The sequence below is a fragment of the Pseudozyma flocculosa genome (assembly GCF_000417875.1).
Source record: "Pseudozyma flocculosa PF-1 unplaced genomic scaffold scaffold00014, whole genome shotgun sequence".
Classification (NCBI taxonomy): Eukaryota; Fungi; Basidiomycota; class Ustilaginomycetes; order Ustilaginales; family Ustilaginaceae; genus Pseudozyma; species Pseudozyma flocculosa.
In genome coordinates this window covers 748908-761611 of record NW_006920882.1, presented here as the reverse complement: position 1 = coordinate 761611, position 12704 = coordinate 748908, and the positions used below count along the sequence as shown (strand labels likewise).

General features: G+C 68.9%; 5 protein-coding genes across 5 annotated transcripts in view; 2 read left to right on the top strand and 3 right to left on the bottom strand.

Moving 5' to 3' along the window:
* PFL1_04499 (uncharacterized protein) overlaps positions 1-547 on the bottom strand; it is a gene marked incomplete at both ends in the record, with an annotated part of 1536 nt that extends 989 nt beyond the window's left edge. The window contains one exon of the mRNA XM_007882023.1: positions 236-547. Coding sequence (XP_007880214.1) covers positions 236-547 — 312 coding nt within the window. The remainder of the gene's footprint in view (positions 1-235) is intronic.
* Positions 548-2223: 1676 nt separating this feature from the next.
* On the top strand, positions 2224-3507 carry PFL1_04498 (uncharacterized protein; the record flags this gene model as incomplete). Its single annotated transcript, XM_007882022.1, has 1 exon — positions 2224-3507. The coding sequence occupies one exon, from the start codon at positions 2224-2226 to the stop codon at positions 3505-3507; it is 1284 nt and encodes a 427-aa protein (XP_007880213.1).
* Positions 3508-5145: 1638 nt separating this feature from the next.
* On the bottom strand, positions 5146-6135 carry PFL1_04497 (uncharacterized protein; the record flags this gene model as incomplete). Its single annotated transcript, XM_007882021.1, has 2 exons — positions 5146-5877; positions 5998-6135. 2 exons carry the CDS (start codon positions 6133-6135, stop codon positions 5146-5148), a joined length of 870 nt encoding a protein of 289 aa, XP_007880212.1.
* Positions 6136-6898: 763 nt separating this feature from the next.
* PFL1_04496 (uncharacterized protein) lies at positions 6899-8827 on the bottom strand (the record flags this gene model as incomplete). The annotated part of the gene is made up of 3 exons (XM_007882020.1): positions 6899-7804; positions 7939-8259; positions 8417-8827. The coding sequence occupies 3 exons, from the start codon at positions 8825-8827 to the stop codon at positions 6899-6901; spliced, it is 1638 nt and encodes a 545-aa protein (XP_007880211.1).
* Positions 8828-10758: 1931 nt separating this feature from the next.
* Positions 10759-12704, top strand: part of PFL1_04495 (uncharacterized protein) — a gene marked incomplete at both ends in the record, with an annotated part of 2139 nt that continues 193 nt past the window's right edge. The window contains one exon of the mRNA XM_007882019.1: positions 10759-12704. This exon is cut by the window's right edge and continues 193 nt beyond it. Within this exon, the coding sequence (XP_007880210.1) occupies positions 10759-12704 (1946 nt within the window).

Here is a 12704-nt window from a genome sequence, read left to right as displayed (position 1 = left end):
GAGAGAGAGAGAGAGAGAGAGAGAGACGAGAGAGAGAGAGAGAGAGAGAGAGAGAGAGAGAGAGAGAGAGAGAGAGAGAGGAGAGAGAGAGAGCGATAGGGAGAGAGAGAGAGAGAGATAGGGAGAGGGAGCAAAAGGGAGGGGCGAGGGTCAGCCTCGTCGGAGCATGTCACCAGTCGCCCGTCGCCCGTCGCCCGTCGCCTGGCCTCTCCGATCTGGCGCCGCCACTACTCACCCTGTACTCGTCGCCCTCGTCCTCGACCTCGTGGCTGACCTCGGGAAAGGTGATGGTGCCCTCTGCGGTGGTGCCGTCGCCCGACTGGCCGGACCAGGCGTAGGTGATGCTGCAGTCGTAGATGGTGATGAGCTTGCCCTTTCGGTTTCCGAGCTCGACGTCGCCCTCAAAGGCCGAGAGGCGGTCCACCTTTACGGATCCGCCGGTGCCGACGGCGACGCTCTTGCCGACGGTGTGGTCGGCGATGTGCTTCTTGGCCCAGGGCGTGCAACCCTTGGTCTTCCAGTGGTAGTGCTTGTTCCAGGTCGACATGGCGGGCGGGCGGATGTCGGTGGGGGAGGGTGGGGGGCTGTCTTCGATGCGATGCGATGCGATGCCGTTGCGGTTGCGAGATGGAGGGCTGGTGGTAGGCGGAGGAGGAGGTGCAGAAGAAGGAGGAGGGAGCGCCTCTCAGGAAGGGCCGGCCAGCCAGCTGCCAAAGTGGAGTAAGGCCGAGCGGCGGACGGGCCGCCCAACTGACTTGACAGCCGCCCGTCAGGAATTTGCCAGAAGCCACGGCGCGGTCCCCTCTTTCGCACGAGACAGTCCACTCAGCGCCCGCCCGCCTGCCCGCCTGTCCGCCTGCCTGCCGGCCCGCCTCGTCACTACAGCGACGCCCGGATGGCCCTGGCTGGCAACGCAGGCAAAGCGGCCGAGCTAAGTCGAGAGCCGACGCTGGCAGAGAGACGCACGAGCGGGACGTCGAGCGTCGCAAGACGGACCGCAGACCAGCAGGCAGGCTCCGTCTGCGAGTGGGTGATCCGCCGCCTCTGCCAAGCAAGCAGCAGCAGCAGCAGCAGCAGCAGCAGCTGGGACGGGCAGACCCAGCTCGCGGCAGCCTCGAGGATGATGGGCCAGCCAGGCGGCTTGCTGGCAAGCAAGCTTGGCTGGCAGACCAGGCAGGCCAGCAGGCAAGCCAGATCGAGCGAGGCTCGGCTGCTGCAAATCGCGACTCAGCTTTGGACCGGCCCCCCGTCTGCTGGCAGCCCAGCCAGCCTCGTCGAGCGAGGTCGGTCGAGCCAGCCAGCAGCCTGGCCTCAGCAGGCCAGCAGGGCTCGCTTGACAGGCTAGGGCGTGACAGCACAGAGGCGGGCAGGTTGCCAGGCTGGCCGGGAAGCATGGCTTCCCGCACTGCCCCGCAACCTGGCCTGGCTCGAGGGCCGTCAAAATTTTCAGGCGGCGGCTTGCCCTGCCTGCCCGGGCCTTCCAGGCTCACACGTCGGCCCTGCCTCTGCCTGGCCAGGGAGAGCGGCCGCGGGCGTCCCTGCGCGCTGCCTAGTCAGCCAGCCAGTCGGCCAGCCCGCTCGTCCGCCGCCTGCCCACCGCGAGGCAGGCAGCTTGCTTTTCGAGCGCGCAGAGGGGGGCGTGACAGGGCCGAGCCTGCTCGCGATGCACGCCACAGCTTGGCGCGCCCCGCTGCCTCGTCGCGCACGCCTTGCTTGCCTGCCTGCTGGCTGCTCGCCTGGTCCGCCTGCAGCAACAGCTTTCCCTGCTCGATCGCCGTGGCGCGAGCGTTTGCCGGCCTGCCAGACTGTGCGAACCGTCCTGGCCTGCTAGCTCGCCGGCTGGCTCGGGCAGTTCAGTCGGCGATGTCCGGTGGCGGGGGCGGGTGGATGGCCCTACGGACGGCGTCTTTGTTGCTTTCGAGCGGCGTGCCTCGCGGCTGGCTGGAGGCGTCGGCTGAGGGGGCAGTGGCGGTATAAGAAGGCGTCGAGGCAGCCCCGGACGCCCGCCTCGCTCCTTTCCTCCGCTCCTCCAACTTCGATCCCCCCACCCGCGCCCCGCCCCACCCAGCCTGGCCCTTGTCGCCACCACGACTGCCCTCGTGTTGCAGTCCCTTTCGCCCCGGATCCTCTCTTCGTCCCTTGGCACCGCGTGCAGCCCTTGCGACGGCCGCTTCCGCGTCAATCGGCCCGACCCAGCTCGGCAGGGCCCACACCGCTGCTGCAATGTCCGAGGGACGCGGCGGGCACGATCCGGCCGATCTGCAGCGCCGGACGTCGCGATGGACGGCCCTGCAGACGCCGCCGAGCGCGCCACTGGCCAACCGTGTGGCCGGCCGGTACCTGCCTCCGCCTGTGATGCCGCCGTTTGCTGCGGCGCCCTCGACCGGGAGCGCCCCTACGAGGTCCAGCGCCTCGCTCGACTCGAGGCCGATGTCGCGCCTCGATTACCCTCTCGATCCGTCGACGTCGGGTGAGGCCAGCCTCCGCTCCCGCTCCTCGTGGCCCACCCCGCCCCGTGCGTACCCGTCGTCGTCGTCGCCGGCGGCGGCACCGTTCGGCGTCGAAGCCGACGAGTTGGGCCTCGATCCGTCGCGACCCAACGCGAGAGCCAGCAGGATGTTCCGCGAGCGCCGCAAGCAGCGCGAAAAGGTGCTGCGCGAGACGGTGACGCAGCTCGCCGCCAGAAACACGGAGCTCGAAGACATGCTGCTGCACTACGGCATCGCGCCGCCCGCCAGCGCCACGCTGCGCACCGAGCTGCCCGTCCAGGCATCGCAGCGCACCGGCGGGCCCCCCATCAACATCCCCGGCCTCACCCACCGCCACTCCGAGACCGACCTGGTCGCGCTCCGCTCACCCGCCGGCTCCGATTTCGAGGCGGCCGCCGAGGCCTCGGAGCGCCCGGTCCGATCCGACAACTCGGCCTCGCTGTCGGGCTCCAACTCGGGCAGCGGCTCGATGCACTGGGTGGACGAGGGCGAGGACACGCTGGCCGGCGTGCCGCTGCCCGACTACCTGCGGCTGTGGCCAGGACGAGAGCTGGTGCGTCGCCATGCAGTAAGCCGCCGCGCTGCACCAAGGACCCAGGGATCGTGCCTCGCTGACCAGTCACGGCCCTTGCCTGCTCGTCTCTCCCGGCTGCGACCGCCAGCAGCACCAGGCAGGCGGACATGCAGTCGAGTACGTCGACTACTACCCGGTCCCGCACCCGCATCCGCACCGCCAAGAGGTGAGTCGAGGCGAGGGCCAGCGATACGCCGGCGAGTCCGTGGCGAGAGAGAACGAGAGCGAGAGGGGGTTCGGGGCCACGCTGGGACGACGGCTGATCCGAGCGCGGCATCCCGACGTCGCCATGCGTGCACACCAGCAGCAGCAGCAGCAGCAGCAGCAGCAGCAGCAAGGACCGCCGCGTCGACCGACCGGACCCCGATCTCTGCCAGAGACCGCGGCGAGGGAGCAGCGAGACCAGACGGTACGTGCATGCGAGGCGTGATCAATTCAGCCTGATGCTGTGGCGAGACGAACGCTGACCTGACCTGGCCCCGTACCCCGTCGCGCCTGGCAGTCGACGGCACCGCAGGAGGTGAGGGCTTTTGGACGCGCACCCGGCCACGGTGTCGGAACGGCTCCCCAGCCCGAGCCGTCGCCCCACTTCCCTGCCGGCCACACGTCGACGTCGTTCGAGCGTCTGCTGCCCCCGCTGACGGCCGATTATCTCGACTTCCAGCAGTACCTCTACCGCAATGATGCGGGCGGCGGAAGCGGCACCGGCACCGGCAGCTCATCGCCCGATGTCGCCGCTCCATACAGGCAGCGACCGGTCGAAGCGCGAGCCGAGACGCCTTCGTCGCAGGGTGGGGGCAGCTCTCCCGCCGGACAGCCGCAGCAGCGATCGAGGCAGCCGATCGACAGCCCGCGTCCACGCGTCAGCGCCAACGCAAGCAGCCTTGAGGAGCTCGGCTCGCCTGGACGCAGTCAAGAGGGCTGCAGCGATTTCGAGCACTGCCCCGCCCGGCCTCAATCCAAGCCGGCCACGCACCAGGTCCGCTTCCTCGTCGGCGACCGGGCGAGCCAGCACCGCAGCCACTCTTCGGCATCGCCCCCGCAGACGATGTACGGGCACTCGGGCAGCCAGCCGTCCAAGACGTCGACGCCGCCATCCTCGGGCCCTCCTTCGGGCAAGTCGTCGCGCGGGCAGGCCAAGGCAGCGATGGGCAAACCCGCTGCCTTTGCAGCCGCAGCCGCAGCGTCGCCGCCGCACCCGAGGCACTCGCTGCCGCTGCCATTCGACGCGATGCAGGTCCAGATGATGGGTCAGGATCCGGCGACGGCGCCGGCTTGGACTAGCCTGGCCGACGACGCCCTGGCCGCGAGGATGCAGCAGATGGGCTGGACCTCGGACTGGTCCCACGCACCGCGCGCCCCGGCGAGGGCCAAGTCGGGCGAGTCCGGCCAGCCCTTTGACGGCCCGGGACGCATCATCCCGTCGGCTGCGCTCGCCCCGCCGTCGCAGCAGATGTCGAGGATGGCCACATGGAGGGATGTGCCGGGCCACGTTGTCGACGGCGTGCCTCGAGCGTACCAGCACCCGCTGCAGCAGACGCACGTCCCGTCTTCAGGCGACTCGACCAGCGGCTCGTCGACGACCAAGAGGGAGCCGAGCCCGGCACCCGGCGCAGAGGCGCAGCAGGGGGCCGCCCGGCAGGAGACCCAACAGAGCCGGCCGGCGCGAGGGACGGCCACGGACGAGGACACGTCCAGCACCTCGTCTGCCGTCAGCCAAGAGTCGCGCAACTGACGAGGTCCGTTCGGGGCCAAGGGCAAGCGCCGCGACGCGGCTCGGACGGTCAAGGAGGCGAGCGACTCAGCAAGGGCATCGCCATCAGGGTGGAGGATGCGGGTCGGGCGCGCCGACGACGGCGAGGGCCCAGCAGGGACCAGGCAGGGCGAGGAGGCTCCAGCGAGCGTGCGGCGTATGGATCGCATCGGATTGCAAGATGACGGAGCGGATGAGACGAGTGGGTGGTGGTACAGGGTGCTGGAGGCGATGGCAGGAGTCGTCGGCGGCGGTACCGAGGCGCGACGGGCGAGGAGGGTGAAGCGGCGCACCGACCAGCAAGCAAGGGCCGGCGAGATCGCAATGACTTATGACTTGATCCTCTTTGCCGGCGTTGGTGGTGCGTCGTCGCCTGCTGGACCGGCGTCGTCGTCGTCGCCGCCGCTGCTCCTGTCCTGCCGCCGCTGGCCGTCATTTGTGGCCTCGGCAGCTGCGTCCGTCGTCTCCGTGAGGGCTTCCGACGAGCCTTGGTCGGATGATGCAGCAGCCGCGTCCTCTGCCGCTGTCGCCGTGCTTGGTGAAGGCGAGGCCGTCTGTGTCTTTGTCGGGGATGCACCGGCGGCCGCGGCGGCGGCGGCGGGTGGGGTCGATGTGGACGAGGACGGGGCGGCGGGCTTTTTGCGCACGACGCCGAGGAGCATGCCGCCGGCCTTTTTCCGCTTCTTGTTGGCCGTCGTCGATGCGGCGCCCGGCGAGGATGCCGCCGCCGTCGTTGTCGTCGTCGTCGTTGTGGCGGTAGCGGTGGTGGACGCGGAGGGACTCATCGACTTGGCATCACTTTCTCGGCCACCAGCGGCGCGGGGACCACCCAGGACAGCCGGGGACGGCAGCGCAGCGGGGGGCGAGGCGGCACGGGCGCGTCGAAAGGCCTCGAGTTCCCTCGCCTCTGCCTCGCGCCGCGCCCGCTCCTGATCGCGCTGCTGCCGCTCGACTTCGGCCAGAAAGACAGTCTCGCCCTCGTCGAGCCCGCGGAACTGGTTCGAGAGCTTAAACATCTCGTCGTACTTTTCCGTCTTGGCGTCCTTTTGCGCCTTGATCCGCTATTCCGTCGTTTGCGCACGCAGAAGAGGGATGGGGCGGTGAGTTGGCCATGCTGATCCGATCCGGCTAGCAAGAGGGACGGTGAGGGAGAGGGAGAGGGGACGGCCAACGCAACGTACCTCGTACAGGCTGCGCGGATCATACTCCTGATCCGGTTTCGACGACGACGACGACGACGAGGAAGAGGAGAGCTCCGTCGCCGAGACGAAGCGCGAAGAGACCGACGACCCGCCCGGCTTGGGAAATGGATTCGACATGGTCCCTCGACGGCCCTGTCCGGCCCTTGGCTGTTCGTACGTCCGTCCGTTCGTGCGTTTGTCGGTTGCTCCGTTGCGTTGTATGAGACGGTTCGCAGCTGCAGCGGTGGTGGTTGATGACGGGGCGGATGGACGTCGAGATGAGGAACCTGAGCAGAGGGACGGGACGACGTGGTGGTCGGGAAGCAGGCGGAAAAAAAGAGGGCGAGAAAGCTCGACAAAAATGGGGCGCCCGCCCGCTTGCCTGCCGGCGCAATGCAGATGTGGAGCGCGCACGGACGTCGGTCGACCCTCCTGCCTCCCGGCCTGCCCCTTCAGCAAGCAAGCAGGCCAGGCCACCCTCCTCCTCCTCCTCGTCCAGCTCGCCCTCGCCCTCGCCCCTCTGCCTCGACTCTGTCGCGCACAGCCAGCTGGCGCTCGGGATCGTGATCGTCATAATGGATTTCGTTTTCGGGCGAGGGACTCTTCGAGGGGCCCATGCCAGCAGGCAGGCACGGCCGGGATGCCGAGACCAAGCCAAACCATGATCACTCCTCAGCGGTGCGTGCATGCAAAAGGGCCGTGTCGCGGCGGGGAACCCTCAGACCAGTTGCTAGTGAGAACGTCTTGTGCGGAGCGCCGTCGTCCTTTCCTGCTCAACGCGATCCAGCCCTGCCGCCGCCGCGCGGGCTGGTTCCTGTCGTCTTCTAACCCCCTCCTCCCGCCCGCCCGCCCGCGCTCGCTCGCTCGTCCGCCCTTCAACCTCCTCCGACGCCGACCTGGCCTACTGCTGCATGCCGTTCGAGGGCGCGGAAAAGTTGAAGCCGCCCTGCGGGGCGTTGAGGTCCGACTGGAAGGCAAACGCGCCGCTCTCGTCGACCTGGGGCGCGCCGAGGCCCGTGTCCTGCTCCTCCTCGTCGGGGAAGTACTTGTCCATGATGTAGAAGCACTTTTTGTAGATGTCGAGGTTCTCGTGGTGCTGCAGGTTGTGGATGGCCACCATGCCGCCGCACTCCTCAATGTGGAGCGCGTACTGGTTGACGGCGCCGTCGCCGGCGGCCTCCTTGTCCATCTCGCCCACCTTGAGGATGTTTTCCAGGCCGTCGAGCGCCACCTGGATAATCTTGTTGTCCATGCCCGTCAGCAGGTCGCACAGCGGCTTGATGCAGCCCTGCGACACCAGGTACCGGATCTGCTGCGGGTCCTGCAGGCCGCCGCTGGTGGCGTTGCTGATGGCCCAGCACGCCTCCTTCTTGGTCTTGAAGTCGCCGTTCTGCAGAATGTCAATCAGCGGCGGGATAATGTTGGCGTCGATGACGGCCTGGATCTGGTAGGCCGAGCCGGCCGTGATGTTGGAAATCGTCCAGCACGCCTCCTTGCGGATGCCCTCGCGCTGCGACGACAGCAGCGCCAGCAGCGGCGGCAGCGCGCCCGACGCGATCACGACCTGCGTCTGGAGGTCGTCGCCCGTGACAATGTTGCCCACCGAGCGCAGCGCCGGCGTCTGGACGGCCGTCGACGGGTGCGTCAGCAGGTCGACCAGGCGGCGCACCACGCCCGACTCGATGACGCCCTGGATCTTTTCGTTGGCGCCATCCGACAGGTACGAAATGGCCCAGCACGCGTCAATCAGCACCTCGTCGTCGAGCGAGTAGATGAGCTTGGTCAGGACGGTGAGCGCGGGCGAGACCTGTGCGTCGAGAGGAGGAGGGGCGCGAGGTCGTCGAGCATCGTCGTGCCGAGGGTCAGCCGTCTGTCGATCAATGGTAGAACGAGGAGAGAAAAAAGAAAGAGAAGTGGCGCGCGCGCGCCGCGGCGACTCACCAGCTTCCAGTTGGGCTGCGGGTTCTTGCCGCGGCAAAAGTTGCTCAGCGTCCAGGTGGCGTTGCGCAGCATGCTCAGCTTGTGGTTCTCGTTGAGCAGGGCGAGCAGGGGGCGGAGCGCGCCCTCCTTGAGCACAAAGTCGCGGAACTTGGGGCTGTCGCCGGCAATGTTGCCGAGCGCCCAGACGGCCTGCTCGCGCACGTCGAGCACGGGCGACGACAGCAGCTCGATAAAGATGGGGACGGCGCCCGAGTTGATGACAAACTGGGTCTGGTCCGAGGTTCCCGAGGCGATGTTGGTGAGCGCCCAGGCGGCCTCGAACTGCGCGCGCGCGCGCCGGGAAGGGAGAGGGAGAGGGGGAGAGGGAGGCAGAGCGGTCGAGGCGTGTCAGCACAGCTGCTTCGACGCATCGGCGCGGGGCAGTATGCGCGCGGCCTGGCCGCGTTGCGCCGGCATCGCCAACCGCCCGTGCACCCACCTGGATCATGCTGTGCGGGTTGCGCAGGAACTCGACAAAGCGTGGGACGACGCCGCACTTGATGACCTTTTCGATGGGCGGGTTCTTCTCCTTGGAGAGGAGCTTGCGGAACTTGGTGGTGCAGTCGAGCTGGGTGTTGATGTCGTCGCTGAGGACGCCCTCGATCATGATGGGGAGCTGCTCGTCGAGCTGGGCGTCGAGGACGGCGCCGCTGGCGTCGTCGTCGTCCGAGTCGCCGCCGTCGGTGAGGTTGTCGACGAGGTTGCGCCTCTTGGCCATCGACTCCTCGCGCTTCTGCCTTCGGATCTCGACCTGCGCCTCCTCCCTTCGTCGGCGCAGCTCATCCTGCTTAAAGACGCCCTTGGCCTTGAAGTTGTCCTGGCGCCTCGACAAGTCACGGGCTCCCGACATGGTGGCAGTAGGAGGAGTAGCTGTTGGCGTGGCGTGGCGTGGCGTGAAACCGGAAGCGGGCGGGCGGGCACTGGCGGAGGGCAGTGCGTATGGACCGACCGAGCGGATCTGGCTTGGTCGTGAATGCGGTACCGGCGAGGCGAGCGTCGGCGCGGCGGGTGGTGCGCAAGCCGAGGGCGGGTATCGAAGGGGCCGGTGGGTGACCGTGCGCAGAGCGGGGTGTGGGAAAGGTAGGGGGGGATAGGAAGGGCCAGGGCAAGGACCAAGGTATCGGGCGGGTTGCGAGAAAAGGAGAAGATGGAAGAAGGGGGCTGGCGATGGCGGTGCGCGTGCGCGTAGAGCGTGGTTGCCGTTGGTGAATGCGAGGAAGAGCGGGTGGGTGGTGATGGGGTGGGGTGAGGCGGTGGTGGTGGTGGTGGTGGTGGTGGTGGTGTTGGTTTGTGTGAAAAAACGGCGCAGGCAGGCAGGCAGGCGGGCAGACGAGCAGGCCAGCAGGCAGGGCCAGGGCGAGGTGAGGTGATGCTGTGGAGCTCGCCGTCTCTCCTCGGTCTGCCTGCCAGTCTGCCTGCCTGGCCGCCTGGCTGCCTGGCTGCCTTGCCTCTGGCTCTGCCTCTGCTCTGCCCTCTGCCTGGCAGCGAGTGCGCGCGCGTGTGTGTGTGTGTTGCGAACGGCCAGGCCTGCCAGGCAGCAATTTTTTTTCTCTCTCCCCTGCCTGGCTGGCTGCCTGCCTGGCCCTGACCCGCCTTCGATCTGGCCGCACGCGCACGGGAGCCAGCCACCGAGACGTCTGAACCTGGTGCCAGGCCGGGCCTGGCCCTGCCTGGGCAAAAGGGGCTGCGCAGCAGGCTAGGTGTTGTTCTCTCTCTCGGCCACGCCGCCGACTCGCTCTCGCGTGCCCCCGTCTCTCTCTCTCTTCTCTCTGGTTGCGCCTGCTCGTTGGAACAAGGGTAGACCGACCGACCGAACGGCCAGCCAGCCAGCCAGCCAGCGCCCCGCAGGCCTGCCGCACGCCGCCCGGCTCGCCCTTGCGTCGAGTCGCCGCCGTAGCTGCTTCTCCTGCCGCCTACATAGCCTGCGCACCACATAGCAGCAGCAGCATGTATGCTCGACCGGCGCGGCGGTGCCAGAAGAGTGCCAGGGGGGTCCGCTGACGAGCGAGCGAGCAGCGAGGGGAGGGAGGGAGGCAAGGGCCGGGGTGATCGGGCGCTGGGTCGACCCGCTGGCTGGCCCTTGGAGTCCGAACTGTGACTTCGTCGAGCGCCGTCGACCTCGAGGGCGTGGCGCGGTTCCTGTGACTTCATCGTCGCAAGGAAGGGGCCAGCTGGTTGGCTGGCTGGCTGGCTCTTTGCCCCCCGTGGCTGCGTGCGCGGGTTGGGGTGCAGACACTCGGCCGGCTGCGCGGGTCGGTCGGTCGCCGGGGAAAAGGCAGGCAGGCAGCGGGGCACCCACCCGCGGATAAGCCAAAGTCCGGCCGCCCGCCCGGCCGCCCGCCCGAAGTCCGAGGAACGGGTGGGCCGACGCCATACGGTAACGCCGGGCGTGCGGGCGAGCGGGCGAGCGGGGGCGGGCCCTTCTGAAAGCCAAGCGCGGTCAGCAACGAGGGACTTTGCCCTGCCTGGTGACTGGGCCAGCCCGAGAGCGGCAGCGGTTACGGCTAGCCGGGCAGTCCCCACCGGCAACGACGAGCCTGCCTGACCCTCGTCTTCGTCCTCGTCCTCGTCCTCGTCCTCGACCGACCTCCTTGGCACCGCTCCTCGCTCACCTCCGTCGCTGGCCATCGTCGACCACTACCCCGGGATCCACCTCGCTGGCATCGCTAACACTCGCTCTCGGTTTCGCCGCCGCAGGCAAGCAGCCAAGCACGCACGCAAGCACCCCTCTCGAGCATACCGCAAGCGCAAGCAGGCCTCAGGACAAGCACGGCGGCAGCTATGCCGTTGGTGGCCCACAGCCCTTCGCCCGACCTGCCCTCCATGCAGCCTCGCAACAGCCCCGCCGCCCACCACTCGGTCGCTCCCGGCGACCTCGAGGTGCTCGACATGCTCTGCTCGATGCCCTCGTCGTTTCCGCACTCGGGCCCCTCCAACTATGCCTCGGCCTCGTCGGCCTCCAAGCCCAGGCCCCTCTCCACCCTCAACGCCCTCCGCCGGCCCCCCATCGACCCCATGGTGCTCGCGGCCAGCCTCAGCTCCGGACCGCACGTCACCCGCCACCACTTCCACCACTCGTTTGGCTCCGGCGACGAGCATGCCAAACAATCCACCCAGATGCCCGCCAGCCAGCGCGCCTCGCTCCAGAAGCGAGACGAGCAGCAGCCCCGCTCGCGCAAGCTCTCGGCCGCCAGCGGGTCCTATGCTAACTGCGACCTCGACGAGTTCGACAGCCAGCCGACGAGCTCTGCGGCCTCGGCCACAGCCACCCAGGCCGCCCACCACGTCGTCGAGCCCGTGCCCGAAGTGACCGACGAGGAGAGGGCCATGTACGCCAGCCGCCAGGCTCCCCGCAGCGTCCGCCTCCAGCGCGAGCGCGAGAAGCTGCAGTCGCTCCAGCCGTCCGCCGCGCCTTCCTCTGCGACGGTCACTGTGCCCGCCTCCGGTGATGCCGCCGCCACCACCACCACCGCAGGCGCCGCAACACCGGTGGCCGAGGCCAAGCGCGACGAGGTCAAGAGCGCCGCCGACATCCGCGCCAGCGACGAGCCGGCCCGGCCAGACCTTGAGCGGCAGCCGGGCAACCTCGCGGGCAAGCCCATGCCCATGCCCGTCACCGCCAACGCCAACGCCAACGCCGTGGCAAAGGCCCTCGACGAGCGCAAGGCCGCCGTCGTCGCCAGCGCCACGCCGTCGCTCGGCTCGCTGCCCGCCCCGGGCATCGTCAGCGCAGCGCCCAGCATCCCCTCGACGCCGCTCAACCGCCCCAACATCTCGTCCATCGTCCGCCCGCCCCCGCTCGCCGTCCGCTGCCACGCCCGCACCCGGATACCCACGCCGCACGGCGAGATCTTCTGCCACCTCTACCGCAACAACTACGACGCAAAGGAGCACCTCGCGCTCGTCATCGACCCGGCGCAGAACGACGACGACAGCGTCGTGCTGGGCCAAGACGGCCGCCCGCTCAAGGAGCGCAGCCGCCGGTACCGCAAGCGCGCGCTGCGCAGCAAGACGCTCGACGAGGTGTGGGGCCCGCAGGAGTCGGAAATGGAGAGGATCGTCCGCGGCGCCTACGTCGGCCGGCTCGGGCCGAGCTTCCAGGTGCCCTCGCTGCCCGTTCATCGAGGGCGAGACGGCCCCGCAGGCGCAGACGACGACGACGACGACGACGACGACGAGGAGCCGCCGCTGGTGCGCATCCACTCCGAGTGCTACACGGGCGAGACGATCGGCAGCCAGCGGTGCGACTGCGGAGAGCAGCTCGACGAGGCGATCCGGCTCATCTCGGAGGGCTCGGCGCCCGCCAAGGCCTCGGCCGGCGACTCGCCGTCGTCGCACGGCCACGCCCACGGCCGCGCTCGAGCTCGAGCCCCGCTGCCGCCGCGCGGCGTCATCGTCTACCTGCGCCAAGAGGGACGCGGCATCGGGCTGCTCGACAAGCTGATGGCCTACAACCTCCAGGACATGGGCCACGATACCGTCAGCGCCAACATCCTGCTCGGCCACCTGCCCGACGCGCGCAAGTACGACATCGCCAGCGCCATCCTGCGCGACCTCGGCGTCGACGAGTGCCGCCTGCTCACCAACAACCCGGAAAAGATGGAGGCGCTCGAGGCCGAGGGCGTGCATGTCAGCGAGCGCGTGGGCATGGTGCCGCGCGTGTGGAAGTACCGCAAGTTTGTCCGGGACAAGGCCAAGAAGAAGGAGAAGGCGCGGGCCCGGGCGGC